This window comes from Myiozetetes cayanensis, unplaced genomic scaffold (assembly GCF_022539395.1).
Source record: "Myiozetetes cayanensis isolate MyiCay16 unplaced genomic scaffold, myiCay2020 scf2-11, whole genome shotgun sequence".
Lineage (NCBI taxonomy): Eukaryota > Metazoa > Chordata > Aves > Passeriformes > Tyrannidae > Myiozetetes > Myiozetetes cayanensis.
In genome coordinates this window covers 15,779,036-15,793,161 of record NW_026087411.1, presented here as the reverse complement: position 1 = coordinate 15,793,161, position 14,126 = coordinate 15,779,036, and the positions used below count along the sequence as shown (strand labels likewise).

The window sequence follows — 14,126 nt, the reverse complement described above, 5'->3', positions numbered from 1 at the left end:
ATACACTTAGTGTGTCAACTGGAAGATATTTACAGACATGAAATGGAAGTGAGCCAGAAGATTTATAAAAGTATTTCCCCCTCTCCCCCAATGCAATATTACTTTTCTTTGAAGAGCAGGGAGTGGAAATGAGAGAGTACAGATGCGCAATTTTGATAGCAAGACCCATTAGCACGAAAGGAAAAGGTGATTAACATGGGCCCAATGCTATTAAACACTTTGATACCTTTTTAATTCGAATGCCCCTGCTTTCTAGAAATCCTTCTAGGATTTTCTAATTCTCTAATGGGTGGGAAGGAGCTCAATAAATCAGCTAATCCTGACTCTCAGGACTGGGGGAGAAAAACATGGTCTAGACATAGTTAATCTGTGCCTTATGAGGCACTCTAAAAATGGAAATACCATAGTCTTCCCAAGCAATCTGTTCCAGTGGTTCAGTTCATTTTCTAGTGCCCATTTACACCATCTTTGTTGCAGTTTAAACACATTATCAGTGGTTCTGTCGTCAGAGTGACTATACTGGAAAATACTCTCCTTGCTTATATCTGACCTGAAAACAACTCTTCCTTCTCTCTGTAGTCTTCTGTTTGTTAAGGGAAACAGTTCTACATCTCTGTGAATAAAATAATCACATTTTCAAGACTTCATTCTTTCCTCTATGCTCTCTCAAATTACTGTAGCTTGGGATGAAATGCCTAAGCCTAGCATGGAGCATTGATATGTATTCAGGTTAAGTTTCTATATATCACAGCACACTTGAGCTGTTTGCATCACCTCTGTTAACAGAATCACATCTGCCTTCTCAACAGCAACACTCCCAGACACTTTGTACCAAGCTCATTCTACTCCCCTGCAGTCTTCTTGTAGAGATGATAAATAAATGGAGGATCTTAAGTCTTGTCCTTATCCAAAAGGCATGGGTTTTTTTCCCCCCTCCCAGGCTGCTTCTTCATTTCCTTCAAGCCATTCTGAACCCTAACCACGTTTTCCAGTGCACTGGCAGCAATTCCTAGCTTGATACCATCTGCTGTTAATACTGCATAGCCTTAACGTTTCACTTAAGTCAAAATTAGTGACAGAACCCTGCAGAGATCATTCAGTCTAGACATCCTCTGGTCTGACAGTGATCCATGAAGCTTTTTAAGGTTTTTCACCAACTTTACAGTATTTAGAGAAACATCCTTGCTTATCATACAGAAAAATCCATTAGAATAACTAATTATACTAAGAACATATTTGTTCCTACCAAACAAGACTGGATACCATGTCACAAAACAAGACTTGAGAGGTTGTGAATTTTGGTTTGAGAAAACCCACATTTATGTTTATTTATCACCTTTGCACTTGAAAAGCTTATCAAATAGTCCACATTTGTTGCAATGTTTTAGGAAGTGGACTCCAGATCTTCAGTGCTTCTTTTCCACCTGTCTCACATAGATACAGGTTTGGCTTCTCTCTCCATTTAAAGAACTTTATCTGTCTGCAGGAAAGCTGATACCAGTTCTGTGACCAGGAACAGGGTGAACCAAATTATCCTTCATTAAAATTTCACCTGCTTTTCAAATTACCACTTTTGTAAGTGTTCTTCATCACCTTCTTTATCTGAGAAAAGTTCCTCTGTTTCTGGGGCCAGGTATAATTACAGCCTAACCTGCAGTAAAGAGATCTGAAGCAACAAGTGCACTGAACATAAAACTTTCTAAGCATCACGTTATGTTTCTTCACTCAGTAGCAGGTCGAGCCCTTATTCTTCTTCTCACCATAAACTATTTTCTTAAGCACACTGTCTTAATTGAAGTAAGCACAAAAGGATGTCCTTTGTGCCAAATGTGCCTCAACAGATCATGGAAGAGTTAGGTCTACAGAAAAATCTCTTTAGAGATAGGAACATACTACAGGAAACAGATTGTTCTACAGTATAATCCCTTTGTATCATGCACTCCCATTATTTCACCTTATTTACCATTTAACCCTTATTCTAAAATTGCTTAACTTTGTCTCAGTGTCAGAACTTTCAACTAATATGTGTTCTTAATCAATTTATGGAAAGAAATCCATATTTTAAAGTACAAACCCAGCATTTGAAGAGTAAAAGCAGTACTGTCATTTGGGGATATCATTCAGACCCATTATTATGAGTTTACTAAATTTAACTTAAAACCTCTGACACCCACGGCACTGACCACCAGAACTGTCTCTTAAATGGAGGGGGCAATGCTGAGGGGTACCCAGCAAGAGGGAGCTCTGTTAATTCCAGCTGGACTGAAAACGTAAGAAGTCATCTCAGTGTCTCATAATCCCACTACTACAGCTTCAGTTTGCGGGATTTACAGGTTTAGCGCCCTGTGTTCTAAATGCAGCAAGGAACTCGGAACAGCATATTCCAATCACCTTTGGGGGTTTAGTGGAAAAGGAAAAAAGGTGGGAAATGTAAGAAAAAACAACAACACGTTTGGCACAAGCAAAGAGATGTGGTTTCTCCTGCCTAGATAGTAAAAAAACAAAAAAGAAATTATTATATTTTTGAAAGTCATTTTTTTTATTGTGTATGCAATTGGCAAAGCCATGTCAAAGAGAAGTTAAAGAATGTCACAAACTAACAGAAGCTAAGAGAGGGACAAGCCTCCCCCAATCCATTCAACATCACACATCAGTGATCAAAATCTATTTAAAAAAATAATTTAAAAACCTTTCCATTTCCCCAGAAAGCAGTTTGGTTTGTAGAAATCAACCATATCCAGGGCAATAACCAACCAACCAATGTGACCCTCTTATGGAAAGGCCATGGAAAAAAAAAAAAATCTGTCTGGAGTTTGTGTTGGCCAGGCAAATCAATACACTTAGTCATAATTCATTCGCACTGCTTACAAAGCAAGTAATTGTTTTCCCACTAATGCCATCTCTACCATTTTTTAACAGAGAACAAGTTGCAAAAGTACTGAGCTTGCAGCAGATCAAACTGGCTTTGCTTGACAGCAAAGAAAAGCAGAGAAAATCAGTTTACTGATGCAATAGTTAAGCAGTAACACATAAAAAAAGCCAGTTACATTTCACGGTCAACCACAACACTATTTTCTTCAGCTTAGTGTAGAAACATTATTACACAGTGACGCATTTCCAAAACCCTTAATACAAATCTTGCTTTTAAAGTTCATAAAGGTTCACTGTCAAAGAAAATACCTAAAAAGTGTCTAGGATTATTCAGGATCTTTACTGTCACAGAAGTGAGTTCTAAACTATATTAATGATCTTGGTTTTAATAATGATTTTGGTTTTAATTCCATTATGTTTTTATAAAGGTATCAGCATGACATACATTTCACATGATTTAACTTCAAAGGGTTAAGATTAAGTTACTGAATTCTTGCAATACCTGCTGTAGTTTTTTATGGTTTTAAAGAAGCTATCAACAATAAGTGAGAACATATGTTTAAGACTAGGGTAAAGTTTATTCCAAGAGGCAAAAATTCCCTTCAGCTTTATATAATTAGTTTGAACAGCATACGTATTAAAGAAAATATTTTAGCTTATTTACATATTCAAACTATGTGGCATAGTACTCTGTGATTTTGTAAGCCCAAAACATCATAACTGCAGCAATCTTCAACTAATTACGTAGTTCTCAAAAATCCCCCTTTTCCTTCCTCCCACCCAAAGATATCTCCATATCACCAAGTTTTTATGCAACTTCAAGAAGTGCTGCCCGGCAGGGTGTTTCAATATGAAATAGTTTTACTATTAGAAATGGATCCTATCAGCTGGATTGCTGAGCACAGCGATTACTTGGAGCAAACAAAAGGGCAGAAAATACCTAAGAAAGTCTTTTAAGTTCTCATCAAATCTAAAAGCTTCCTCAGTCCAAGCCTATAAGTATTGAGTACCCTCCATGTCTTGTAACAACTAATAAGAAAGTGCAAAACTCCGAAGACCACAAATGAGGCCTTGCAAAAAAACCAAAAACCAAACCAAAACAAAACAAAAACACCTCCAAACAAAAAAACACCAAACCAAACAAAAAACCAACAAAAAACCCAAAACAACAACAACAAAAAAAACCAAGAAACAAACTATGAAACTCCAAGCTTTAATTCCAACACTACCCTGAAGCACAAGTGTAATCTGAGCTGTACCATTCCACTCACATTCCAGGTAAAATGAATTTTGTGTTTACAAAATGTGTCTCCTCAAATCTCACTACTGATGCTCCACCGTATCTATAAATATTTAATTACAGACAAACACTTCCCGAAAGGCAGCTCAGACACACATCACTGGCAAACGCATCTCCCCTAACCTAAAGCAAAGAAAAGTTCATATGTTACAACTACAGTTAAAAAATGGCATTGGAAAAGAAGCCTTAAAGAGATGAGTATGGAAAGAAACAGTTCTTAAATCAGTCACTTCATGTCTAAAATATTTTCTAAGCATACTCATTGATCAGACAATATAAGTCACAGGAAGATGAGGATGCTGCACTTAAACTTTGAAACTTGAAACAATTCTCACTGAGACTCTCTTTAAACACTCAGTAAACAGCAAACACTTTTGAAAAGCGAGGCACAGGCACGGTATCAGCTGTGGCAATAAACCTCACCTCCTTTGAAATTTACTCCCTGGTTCAGCACCGACACAGGCAGGTCTTATCACATGCAAGGATGGCAGTGGCACAGAGAAATACCGGGAAGTCTAGAACAAGGCTGTTTACAGCCCCTGACCAACCTTAGTTACATAGAGAAGATAAGAATTAAAGCTGTAGGAGGGGGAGATACTCTTGTCAACCCAAGAATAACAATAGTTTGATTTCTAAACACTATGGCTCTGCACAAGAAAGGAGTATTACTGAGCATGCATGCTTCACCCGGGAACATAAGTGTTTTCAGATGAGAAGGCAAACATTTTCTCCCATTAAAGTCTATCTCCCTCCCATTTTATCTGCATGTGAAGTTCATTAACAAGGAGAGACTACACAAGACTAAACCACAGTATCCATCTGCTAATAGTTATGGCTTAATTCAGTCATTTTTATTAATTTGTGTTACATAGCACAAGAGTTATGTTGTACTATAGACAGCACAAGAATGTTTTTATCATGCTGTGTTTGCCTGTTTCTACAAAAACAACAATGCTATACATTAAGATACACAGTAAGACCTTTCTTCAGAGACTTGAATGCCGAAAGCTAACATTATTCCCAGTCATATGTTGACTGTATCAACCCACCAGAAAGTAAGTTTTTCACATCTCCCGTAGAGGATAAAGATGGGGGGAGGAATAAGAACAAGGAGGGCAGAGTGTTGCCTTCTCAGCTTCTACAAGCTGAGCACACCACAACCGACACTCTGTGCTCTGCACCACTGAGGACATCCAGCCCGGCATGCTCCTCTTCTTTTGGGATGCACATCTCCAGCTGTCTCCATACCAGAAGACCTCCAGTTCCCAACCTCAGCACTCAGTTTCCCCTCACTGGAAAGGCCCCTATTATCATTTCCAACCACACATTCCAAGATCGCACACCTTACAGTCACTAGTTCTTTTCTTGGTGCCTGTCACTCCTTTCAGATGTATTCCTACTTAATTTTAAGTGGCACTTTTCTGCCTATATACCAAACAATTTCTCCATCTCTCCTCAGTGCCACCTTTACTAACCAGAAAACGTCATTCTTGCAAGGTCTTTCCTACCCTACATCAACATCACCTCCAGTCTCCCACGACACCCGGCTTTGCCCCACTCCTTTTCCCCAACACCTCTTTCATTCCTTTTCTTTTCCCCACTCACCTGGTCTGATCGCTTCTACTTTCAGATCTACTTCCCAGATCACCATCTGACACTGGTTCCCCTTCCCTACAACTCTCACAGACAGATTTATTTCTGTTAATATTGAATGCTGGAGAATCTCCCAGAGTAATTTAAGCTGCTATTTATAAGCACAGGGTAACAGTCAGCTTAAAACAGAAACCCAACATGTTTCTCTTTTATAAAATTGCTTTGCATACAGGTCAGAGCTTCCCAACCAAAGAATCCTCTTTGTTATTCCACCTTTCTCAAAATGTATTCTATATTTCTCAAAGGCTCTTGATTTTGAATCATAGAATCATTCAGGCTGGAAAGACCTCTAAGATCATCGAAACCAGCCATTAACCCAACGCTGTCAAGTCCACCACTAAACCACGTCCCTAAGCACCACACCTACACATTTTGGAATGTTTATAGGGATGGTGACAACATCATTTCCTTGGGCAGCCTGTTCCAATGCTTGACCACCCTTTCAATGAAGACATTTTTCCCCAGTATCCAATCTAAACCTCCCCTGGAGCAACCTGAGGCAGTTTATTCCTGTCCTATCACTTGCTGCCTGGGAGCAAAAGACCGACTCCCACCTGGCTACAACCTCCTTTCAGGTAGTTACAGAAAGCAATAAGGTCTCCCTGAATTTCCCTTCCTCCAGACTGAACAATCCCAGTTCCCTCAGCCACTCCTCATGTGACAGAAAATTCACACTTTTTGACTAGCGTTAGCCTCAAAAATCCAAATTCAGAAGGAAATTTCCTGTGGCTATTCTATTAATGTCAAGACCCATTCAACAACAGCATTAATGTATCACACCTCAAGAAGAAAGCCCCTTAAAAGGCTATGTTACTGTAGCAGAGATCTCATTTTTACACTAAAGCTAAAAAGTATTTTGTTTACAACAAAACACCAATCTGTTGATAGCTATTTGCATCAAAAACTTCAGTATCAAACAAGCAGTAGTTACAAGTTTTGACTATTTTAGCATTACAGTCTCATTGAACATGTGATTTAGAGACTACAATCTACTCTTACACCAAAGTTAAAGCAACCAGCTTTTTTTTTCTTTTAATATAAGAACATTTTCACACCTTCCCGTAGTATTTAATTTTTGCTGTACTTCACACCAAAGCCCAGCAGACTTTGTAAAAACTGTTCTCAGGAAATCACACTAAACTCTGAAATACCATATGGCTGCTGAACAAGAAAATAGCCATAGTTACCAAACCAAAGTAATGCCATTGATCACTTTAAAGAGAGATAGTTGTAGGCTTGCTAATTATCTGAGGTGCTTATTATACATTTCAAAGTTTGAAAGTAATTCTATCCCTCTATCAAAGCTAGTAAATCAATCACCTCTGTTAAAGGCTTAGAGAAAAAGTCAAGCTTACTGCTTAAATCTACAGTCAACATATGAGAAGCATTACTATGAAAGCCATTCAGAAAGCCTCCTCATGGGAAAGGGTAACATTATGAGAACTAAGTGTTTTCACATGTTCTTTTTACCTTTGTTCTTTTATAGTCTTATTTTTCACCTCTTCTACAGCAGGATTTTTTTGGAGGCTACTAATCTGAATTCCATCCCTTTCTTCTCAAGGCCCCTTGGGACCACTTCTCTCTCAGCACTGTCTTTTGTTCCTCCTACAGTAATTCTCTGATCAGTCAAAAATAGCTTCACATGGCATTCTCCAACGGAGCCAGGAATCTGCGATGGTAGCAGATTCAGAAAGGAGGACTGAAAAAGAAAAAAAAATAATTTGAAGAGAAAATCCCCATGTTCTCAGAAATGTTGCAAGCCTGCTAAGAAATAGAGAACAAACTTCATCCTGAAGTCGTGCCTCCCATGCAAGAGAAGGACAGCACCTTAAAAAACAAAGGCATTGCTCCACAGACAGGAAAGCCCAGCCACTGACACTGCCCTCTCCCAGGTGCCATGAAGCCAAACAGACTTCACTGTGGCCCTATTTAGCATTTCACATAATCTGCAGACAGCCTTAATTTCACTACAATAAGCTCAAAAGCAGGCTACAAAAAATGGAAAACCCAACAGTTGTGTTTTATTTTCTACATATAGGCTGTGCTCATCAAGAGGGGAAAAAGCCCTCCAGAGTCATATTATAAAGTTTCAGATCCTATGAGTCTTCTCTATTTTGCACCACTACAGTGTCAGGTCCCAATTTCAGCATCCATCTGCTTTTAACCAACATACACATTAAGCTTCTAATCTCAAAATAACTGTGTCCTCAAGCTAGGCTATTATATTACTACAGGATATTACTCCCTTCGCTATAAAGGAGGAAATAAATCTTTCTGCAGAATTTCATTTTTCTTTCTATGTAATGACTGCCAAAATATCTTACACTACAATCATGGTATAGTTCAACCATTCTACTTCTAAACAGAATACGAATGTCAAAGGCTGTTTTGTTACTTTGTGTCACATTTAAAGATAATTATTTAAGAAAAAACCAAACAAACAACAAAAAAACCCCCACACCTGGATGTTTGTTTGCCTCTTTAATTTGTATCTCAGTTCACACATACATTCAGCAATCAGAACAGCAGCACCCCAGTACTAGTTGCATTTTCTGGGAGCTACTGAAAAACTGAAGAAGCACAAGTCATTTATTTTACATACATTCATGTTTTTTCTGAGTGTAAAATAAATGTAACTTGTACATGTTATATACATTATAATATAGAGTGAACATTTGTAGGAATGTTAGCATCAACAATTTAGTGATTATAAGCTTAAGTATGTGCCACAAGAGTCTACAAATCACAGAATATCCCGAGTTGGAAGGGAACCACATGGATCATCCACTCCAACTCCCGGCTCTGAAGAGGGCAATCCCAAAAATCACACCATGTGCCTGAAAACATCGTCCAAATGCTTCTTGAACTCTGGTAGCCTTGGTGCCGTGCCAATGTTTCAAGTATATATTTTTCTAATACCCATTTCTCTGTTCCAGAAATAGTTACCTTCCCCCCCCACCCCCTTGGCTGTTTCACACTAGATCTCTTTCACTTCCATCCCTGCAGGCTGCATGCTTTGGGCTCTTATTCCTTTGTCCAATTAAGAAATCCCTTCTTACTTCCAGTCTCAATTCATCCCAACTGCTTCCTTGCACCTTTATTTGCCTGCAGTTCCACCAGTCAACACTTATAAAGTTAAGCACGTTTATAAGCCCACTAACAATTTAGATGCCTTGTCCTAGGAGTCTGGGGGAGTGGGTTGGTTCAGTTGGTTAGAGCATGGTGCTAATCATCCCAAGGTTGTGGATTCAATCCCTGTACGGCCCATTCACTTCAGAGTTGGACTTGATGATCTTTGTGGGTCCCTTCCAACACAGAATATTCTGTGAACATCTGAAACATTCTATGACTATTTCACAAGTTTGTTCAAGTCAGATATTCTATAACAAGCTACTTGTAATTCTGATCAGACAGCTTTTTGCTCATTTAAATCACACACATGCTTTGAGTAACTACAACTCTTCATTCCTCTTCTTAAAAGAGCTGGCTTTCATTTACTGACATACAACATGTACCACCATCAACCATTCTGCCAACCCTGTTTTTCCATCTTCTCTAGGGGCTCAGAAAAACAGATGGAGTGTCCTATTGCCACCCTCACAGAAACATTTTCCATTAAACTTCTGATATCCTCTCCTCCTCTACTAGAAGGAAGATGGGAAGAAACTAGCAGGTAAGCTGTCCCTGACTCAGGAGGTAACTCATTCTGAAAGTGGGGTACAGTGGGAGATCATTTCAATGGCTGCAGGTGCCACCTCTGATAACTGGTAACGTGGTTACTTGCACTGAATCCAGAAACTGAAGGGGCTTCTGCGTCCCTCTGGACAGACCTCTGCCCTAATGGGCTCTCCAACACACCACCAGCATTTCCCACCGCCACTGGAAGCAACGCTTAAGCAGGTGATCAACACATCGGTCGTGCAGACAGAAGTCGGGAATCACCATATCCTTATTTCCCAAGACAAAGGGTACCGCACGAGCTGCCTTTCGAAATCATTGCCTTTAGATGTTATGTCCTCAACGAGCCCTTGCTCCCAACAAATAAAATAAGGTAACTACGAGCAGCCTATGTCTGAACAAAGACCAGAAGCACACGAAGGGCTGATCATACCTCAGTACGTAACAAACGGAAAAAGTTATGTGCCTGAACACCTTTAAATAAAGAAAAAACAAAACCAAACAGAAAGACAAAAAAAAAAAAAGCCCCAGCTCCCCCTAAAATAAATACAGAAATTCAGAAGTGAAGGTAAAAAAAAAAATCAGTTCATTTTTACATGACGTTTTAAGGTAAGGCTCAGGCTAAGGCTCACAAGGGCACCTCCGCTCCCACCAGGGCTCTCCCCGCGGAGGGACCGCCGGTGTCCCGCAGGCGCGGCTCCGCCGGACCGGGGGTTCCTGCCCCGCTACACGAGCACGGGGCGGCCGCCGCCTCCTCCTCCTCCTCCTCCTCCTCCTCGAGCCGCCGGCCCGACCTGATACCTCGGCGGCGGCGCGGAGAGCCCGCCCCGCGGGGCCCGCCCGCCCGGCGGGCTGCGCTCACCTCGCGACCTGGCGACTGCCGGCGGCGGGGCCCCGGGGACGGCGGCTGCCCGTCGTCGCGGGCCGGGCGGCGAGAAGAAGCGAGCGGCGGCCGCGGCGTCCCCACCGTGGCGCAGTTACCATGGGACGGACGCCCTCTCCCTCCGGAAGTCACCGCCGGCAGGGCGGGGAGGGCGGGGGCGGGCGGGGCCGCCATCTTGAGCGCGGCGCCCGGCCTGGCGCCCGCCATCTTGAGCGTGGCGCGGGGCTCGCCCGAGCGCCCGCCCCGCTGCCCGCCCGCTCCCCGGGCGGGGGCTTGGTGTGAGGGGAACTGCAGGACCAGCGGCAGCCTGATACACGCGCTTTTATGGATATATCTAAACTGGGGGAAAGTCCAGTCTGGGGTTGAAAAGATTGCCCTTCAGGGAAAGAAGGTCACAGTGGCCCCAGGACAGTTTCGTCCCAGGCTGTGGCTCAGATCCCTCCTGCGGCCCCTGCAGGGTCCCCGCACGTCCACTGGATCACCCTTCGCCTTTAAAAAACACGTCAATGTTGTAAATAAAACTGCACATAGAAAACAGTATTATCTACACAGGTAAATCCGGTGCTGAAATCCTAGGAAAAGCTTGCAGCAAGCTGTAGTTGTGCCAACTTGAGCATAGGCCGTAGTTTTTAATTACACAATTGCATACCTTTGTGTCCCAAAGGGCCTCTGTCTCATTTATGCACAGAATGGTCTGAGATACGATTGTGTTGTTAATCAGGGACGTCGAGTTTTCTAACCTTTGAGTGCTTCCTTTTGTGGTCGGATTAAAACTACGTATTTGCAATTTTTAAAAACCAGCATAACACATAGGATAATCTGCAGTGATCCCTTGCCCATGACGAGCTGTTACACTTTCATCCCATCCTAAGGGTAATTGGCTCTCTGAAAACCACTCTGAGGCATGTGAAACAACCCAGGTCAGGCTGGCGATGGTTTGAGAGCCAGAGTTTGCAGACTGAGTCAGACTCCAATCCCCTCCCTTCCTCCTCATCCTCCCTCTGGGGTTCACTTGACATGGTTTTTATTAAAGGCTCGTTATAATCTCTAATTCTGACTCAGACCTCATCCTGAACACCAGTGGTGTGTCTCCTGCATCAGCCCAAGGGTTTGCGTTTGGTCAGGCGGGGCAGAAACAGAGCGTAAAATGCTGTGGGAGTTGATGTTTTTGACACTGGAAAGTCTGGGACTAGAACCACACTCAAGGAGTGCCATGGTGAATGGGAGAGAGCATTTGAATTTTAGACGAGACTTTCTGTGAAGCAACATGAGCAAATGAGACAGGAAAAGCTCCAGCCCCCTCATCTGCAGAAGGACTTTGCTCCCAGCCCTGATCACTTAATATCGTGTTCTGCCACTTCATTGTAATTGTGCTGATTTCTTCTACAGGCTCAAGCAACACTGAGTCACGCAATATAGCTTCTGTAATTCCTGTGAATCCTCTTTTTTTTTTTCCTCCCACAAAATAGATTACAGGATATCAGTTATGCTTCGGTGATCCTCCACTGAAGTACACTACCCTCCAGAAATATAAAATACCTAGGTTTCCACACCACAGCTCCTGTCTTTCGGTGCCATCTAGTGTCCAGGCATGGAAGAGATGTTGTAACTAATGGAATTTCTCCCCATCAGATCGATTTGCCATAATTAACACGTTTTGGACATTGATAGATGGCACCGGTAGAAGATATATTTGTAAATTAATACAATATTTCTCTATATAAATCTAGCAATATATAAATTCCTATTTTTCTTTTATGGCACTAAATTCTGACACAGATCTCTGTTGCATTAATGAAATTAAAATCAATAGCACTCACAAATCAAACGTACATGTATATATATATCAGTTATTTATTCTGGATATGCTGTTCTCTGTAACTAATTAGATTGCTTTGGATAATAATGGTCACCAAAAGAAAAATAAATTGAAAATACTGAAATAATTTATCACCTTGCTTCATTTTCAGCTCTACTGAAAAGGAGTAGCCATCCAGATCAGAGCCCAATCAAAATTGCATTTGTAAAGTAGAACTGCAAGGCTTGGAGTAACACGTCTTTCAATCCAACAACAAAAAGGAATGAGCTGGTTTTTGAAACAAGGAAGAGGCAAAAAATGAAGGATTATGCAGAGATCAACTGACTTGTTTGTTATCTTTTAACCCTTCATGTCTTTCTTTATAGTGACCGTTAATTATTATTCTCATCCACAGTCCATAATCAGCAGTAAAATAGTTCTTAACCACTGAAACGCCCTTGTCTGTCTTTTACTGTTACATACAAATTAAGGGGAGCACAAAGGACTTACATAATCTCCCCATATTAGTACAAAGAAAGCATTTAGTGGCCAGCCAGCACAGATAACTCCTTCTTGAAGATCTCAGATTCTAAATCAAGATCCAAACTCTGAGCAGCAAATACAATAAAAGGAATATGAATATGGAATATTATACAATAGTCTTGTGCATATTCAGATGCTTATGTGTATATATTTAACAAATCTTGCCCTCCCCTACATGGCCATGGAAAGAATTGGAAAGTCATTATTCTCTGAACTAGTCTAGCTAAAGAGGAAACAAAACAAGGTGCTCAGCTGCTTTCATTCTGGTGAAAATCTAATTTAATTAGAGCAATTTCAGATCACAATTCTGACAGCTGTGTTTATCATACTTTCTTCAAAGGATAGAAATTAGCATTGACTGACACTAGCATCAAAGCTTATTTATTCACCCGCCCACATCCTACCAGCCCTTCTGAGTTTGTCTGTTTATTTAGCACTTTATTAACATCACAGTAAATAAGATTTCATTTCAGAGCATGCATGTTTTTTGTCAAAGCATTTAGCACAGACTTCTTACAATAATGCCACTGTAGAACCCCTCTTTGCAGGTTTGATGAAAGAGGTGTTCCTCAGAAAAGGCACTTTAAATGGTTAACAAGGACGCAGACTGGGATCCAGAATTTCTTTTTCTTTCTTTTTTTGGTCAACAACTAGAAAATATCTGCCTTTCAGCAGTTGCCAGGACCAACCTGTCCTCCCTTAAGCTGCAGAAGACTGCCTGAGTCCAAAGGCAGATGGGTCAGGGGGTCTTTGAACCTCGGGGTTTGGGGAAACCACGTGGTACTGCAGACTCTGCTCTGTTCCAGAGCTGCTTTGCCCTTGCCAGCTCGTAGAGGCGTGAGCCCTGCCTGTTCACACACAACCTATCTATCACTCACAACACTATCTGTTCACTCAGCCCATCTATCCTCTTGTGAAATAAAAGCAGCTTCTTGCTGGTAAACACCATCTTTTATTTCGTGTTTGTGCAACAGCTGGCAAAACGGGGCTCGATCCCTAATTAGAGCTGCTGGAGCACAGGAATGAGGTGAACGGATCGTAGCTCAGCTGCCCCTTTCAGAGGCACGTATAGAACACCACCACATCAGATCAGACACCAGAAACACAAGCACAAGGAACTTGCTTCCCACCTGCAAATTCAAGCCCTGGGGTGACAGATACATTTAGGAGGGGACCCCATGAGCTGGTTCTTCAGGTATCAGCAGTAGTTTGCATATTTCCATAATTGTTAATGAATGCCAAAATACATGAAAATTATGTCAAAGGAAGAGGAAAAGCTCCTTTCAAATGGCTTTCCAAGAAGAGGTAAAGCAAACAACTCCATTTGATTTTTCAATGAGTAGAACCCAACTGAGCTGATGGATTAGGTTCCCAGCAGGTGCCCTTCACGGGGAGATTCC

The 14,126-nt window shown here is 41.3% G+C and overlaps 1 protein-coding gene across 5 annotated transcripts in view; it reads right to left on the bottom strand.

The window, feature by feature from the left end:
- DISP1 (dispatched RND transporter family member 1) overlaps positions 1 to 10,496 on the bottom strand; it is a 90,582-nt gene extending 80,086 nt beyond the window's left edge. For 3 of the 5 annotated variants that reach the window (XM_050316472.1, XM_050316474.1, XM_050316475.1), the window contains exon 1: positions 7,295 to 9,963. Coding sequence is in view for 1 of the 5 variants with exons in the window: in XM_050316471.1 (XP_050172428.1) it covers positions 10,365 to 10,486 (122 nt within the window). In the remaining 4 variants the exon portion in view is untranslated. Of the gene's footprint in view, positions 1 to 7,294; positions 9,964 to 10,364 lie in introns of those variants that run through there. The other 2 variants (XM_050316471.1, XM_050316473.1) reach the window with 2 other exon arrangements.
- Between the last annotated feature and the right edge of the window lie 3,630 nt (positions 10,497 to 14,126).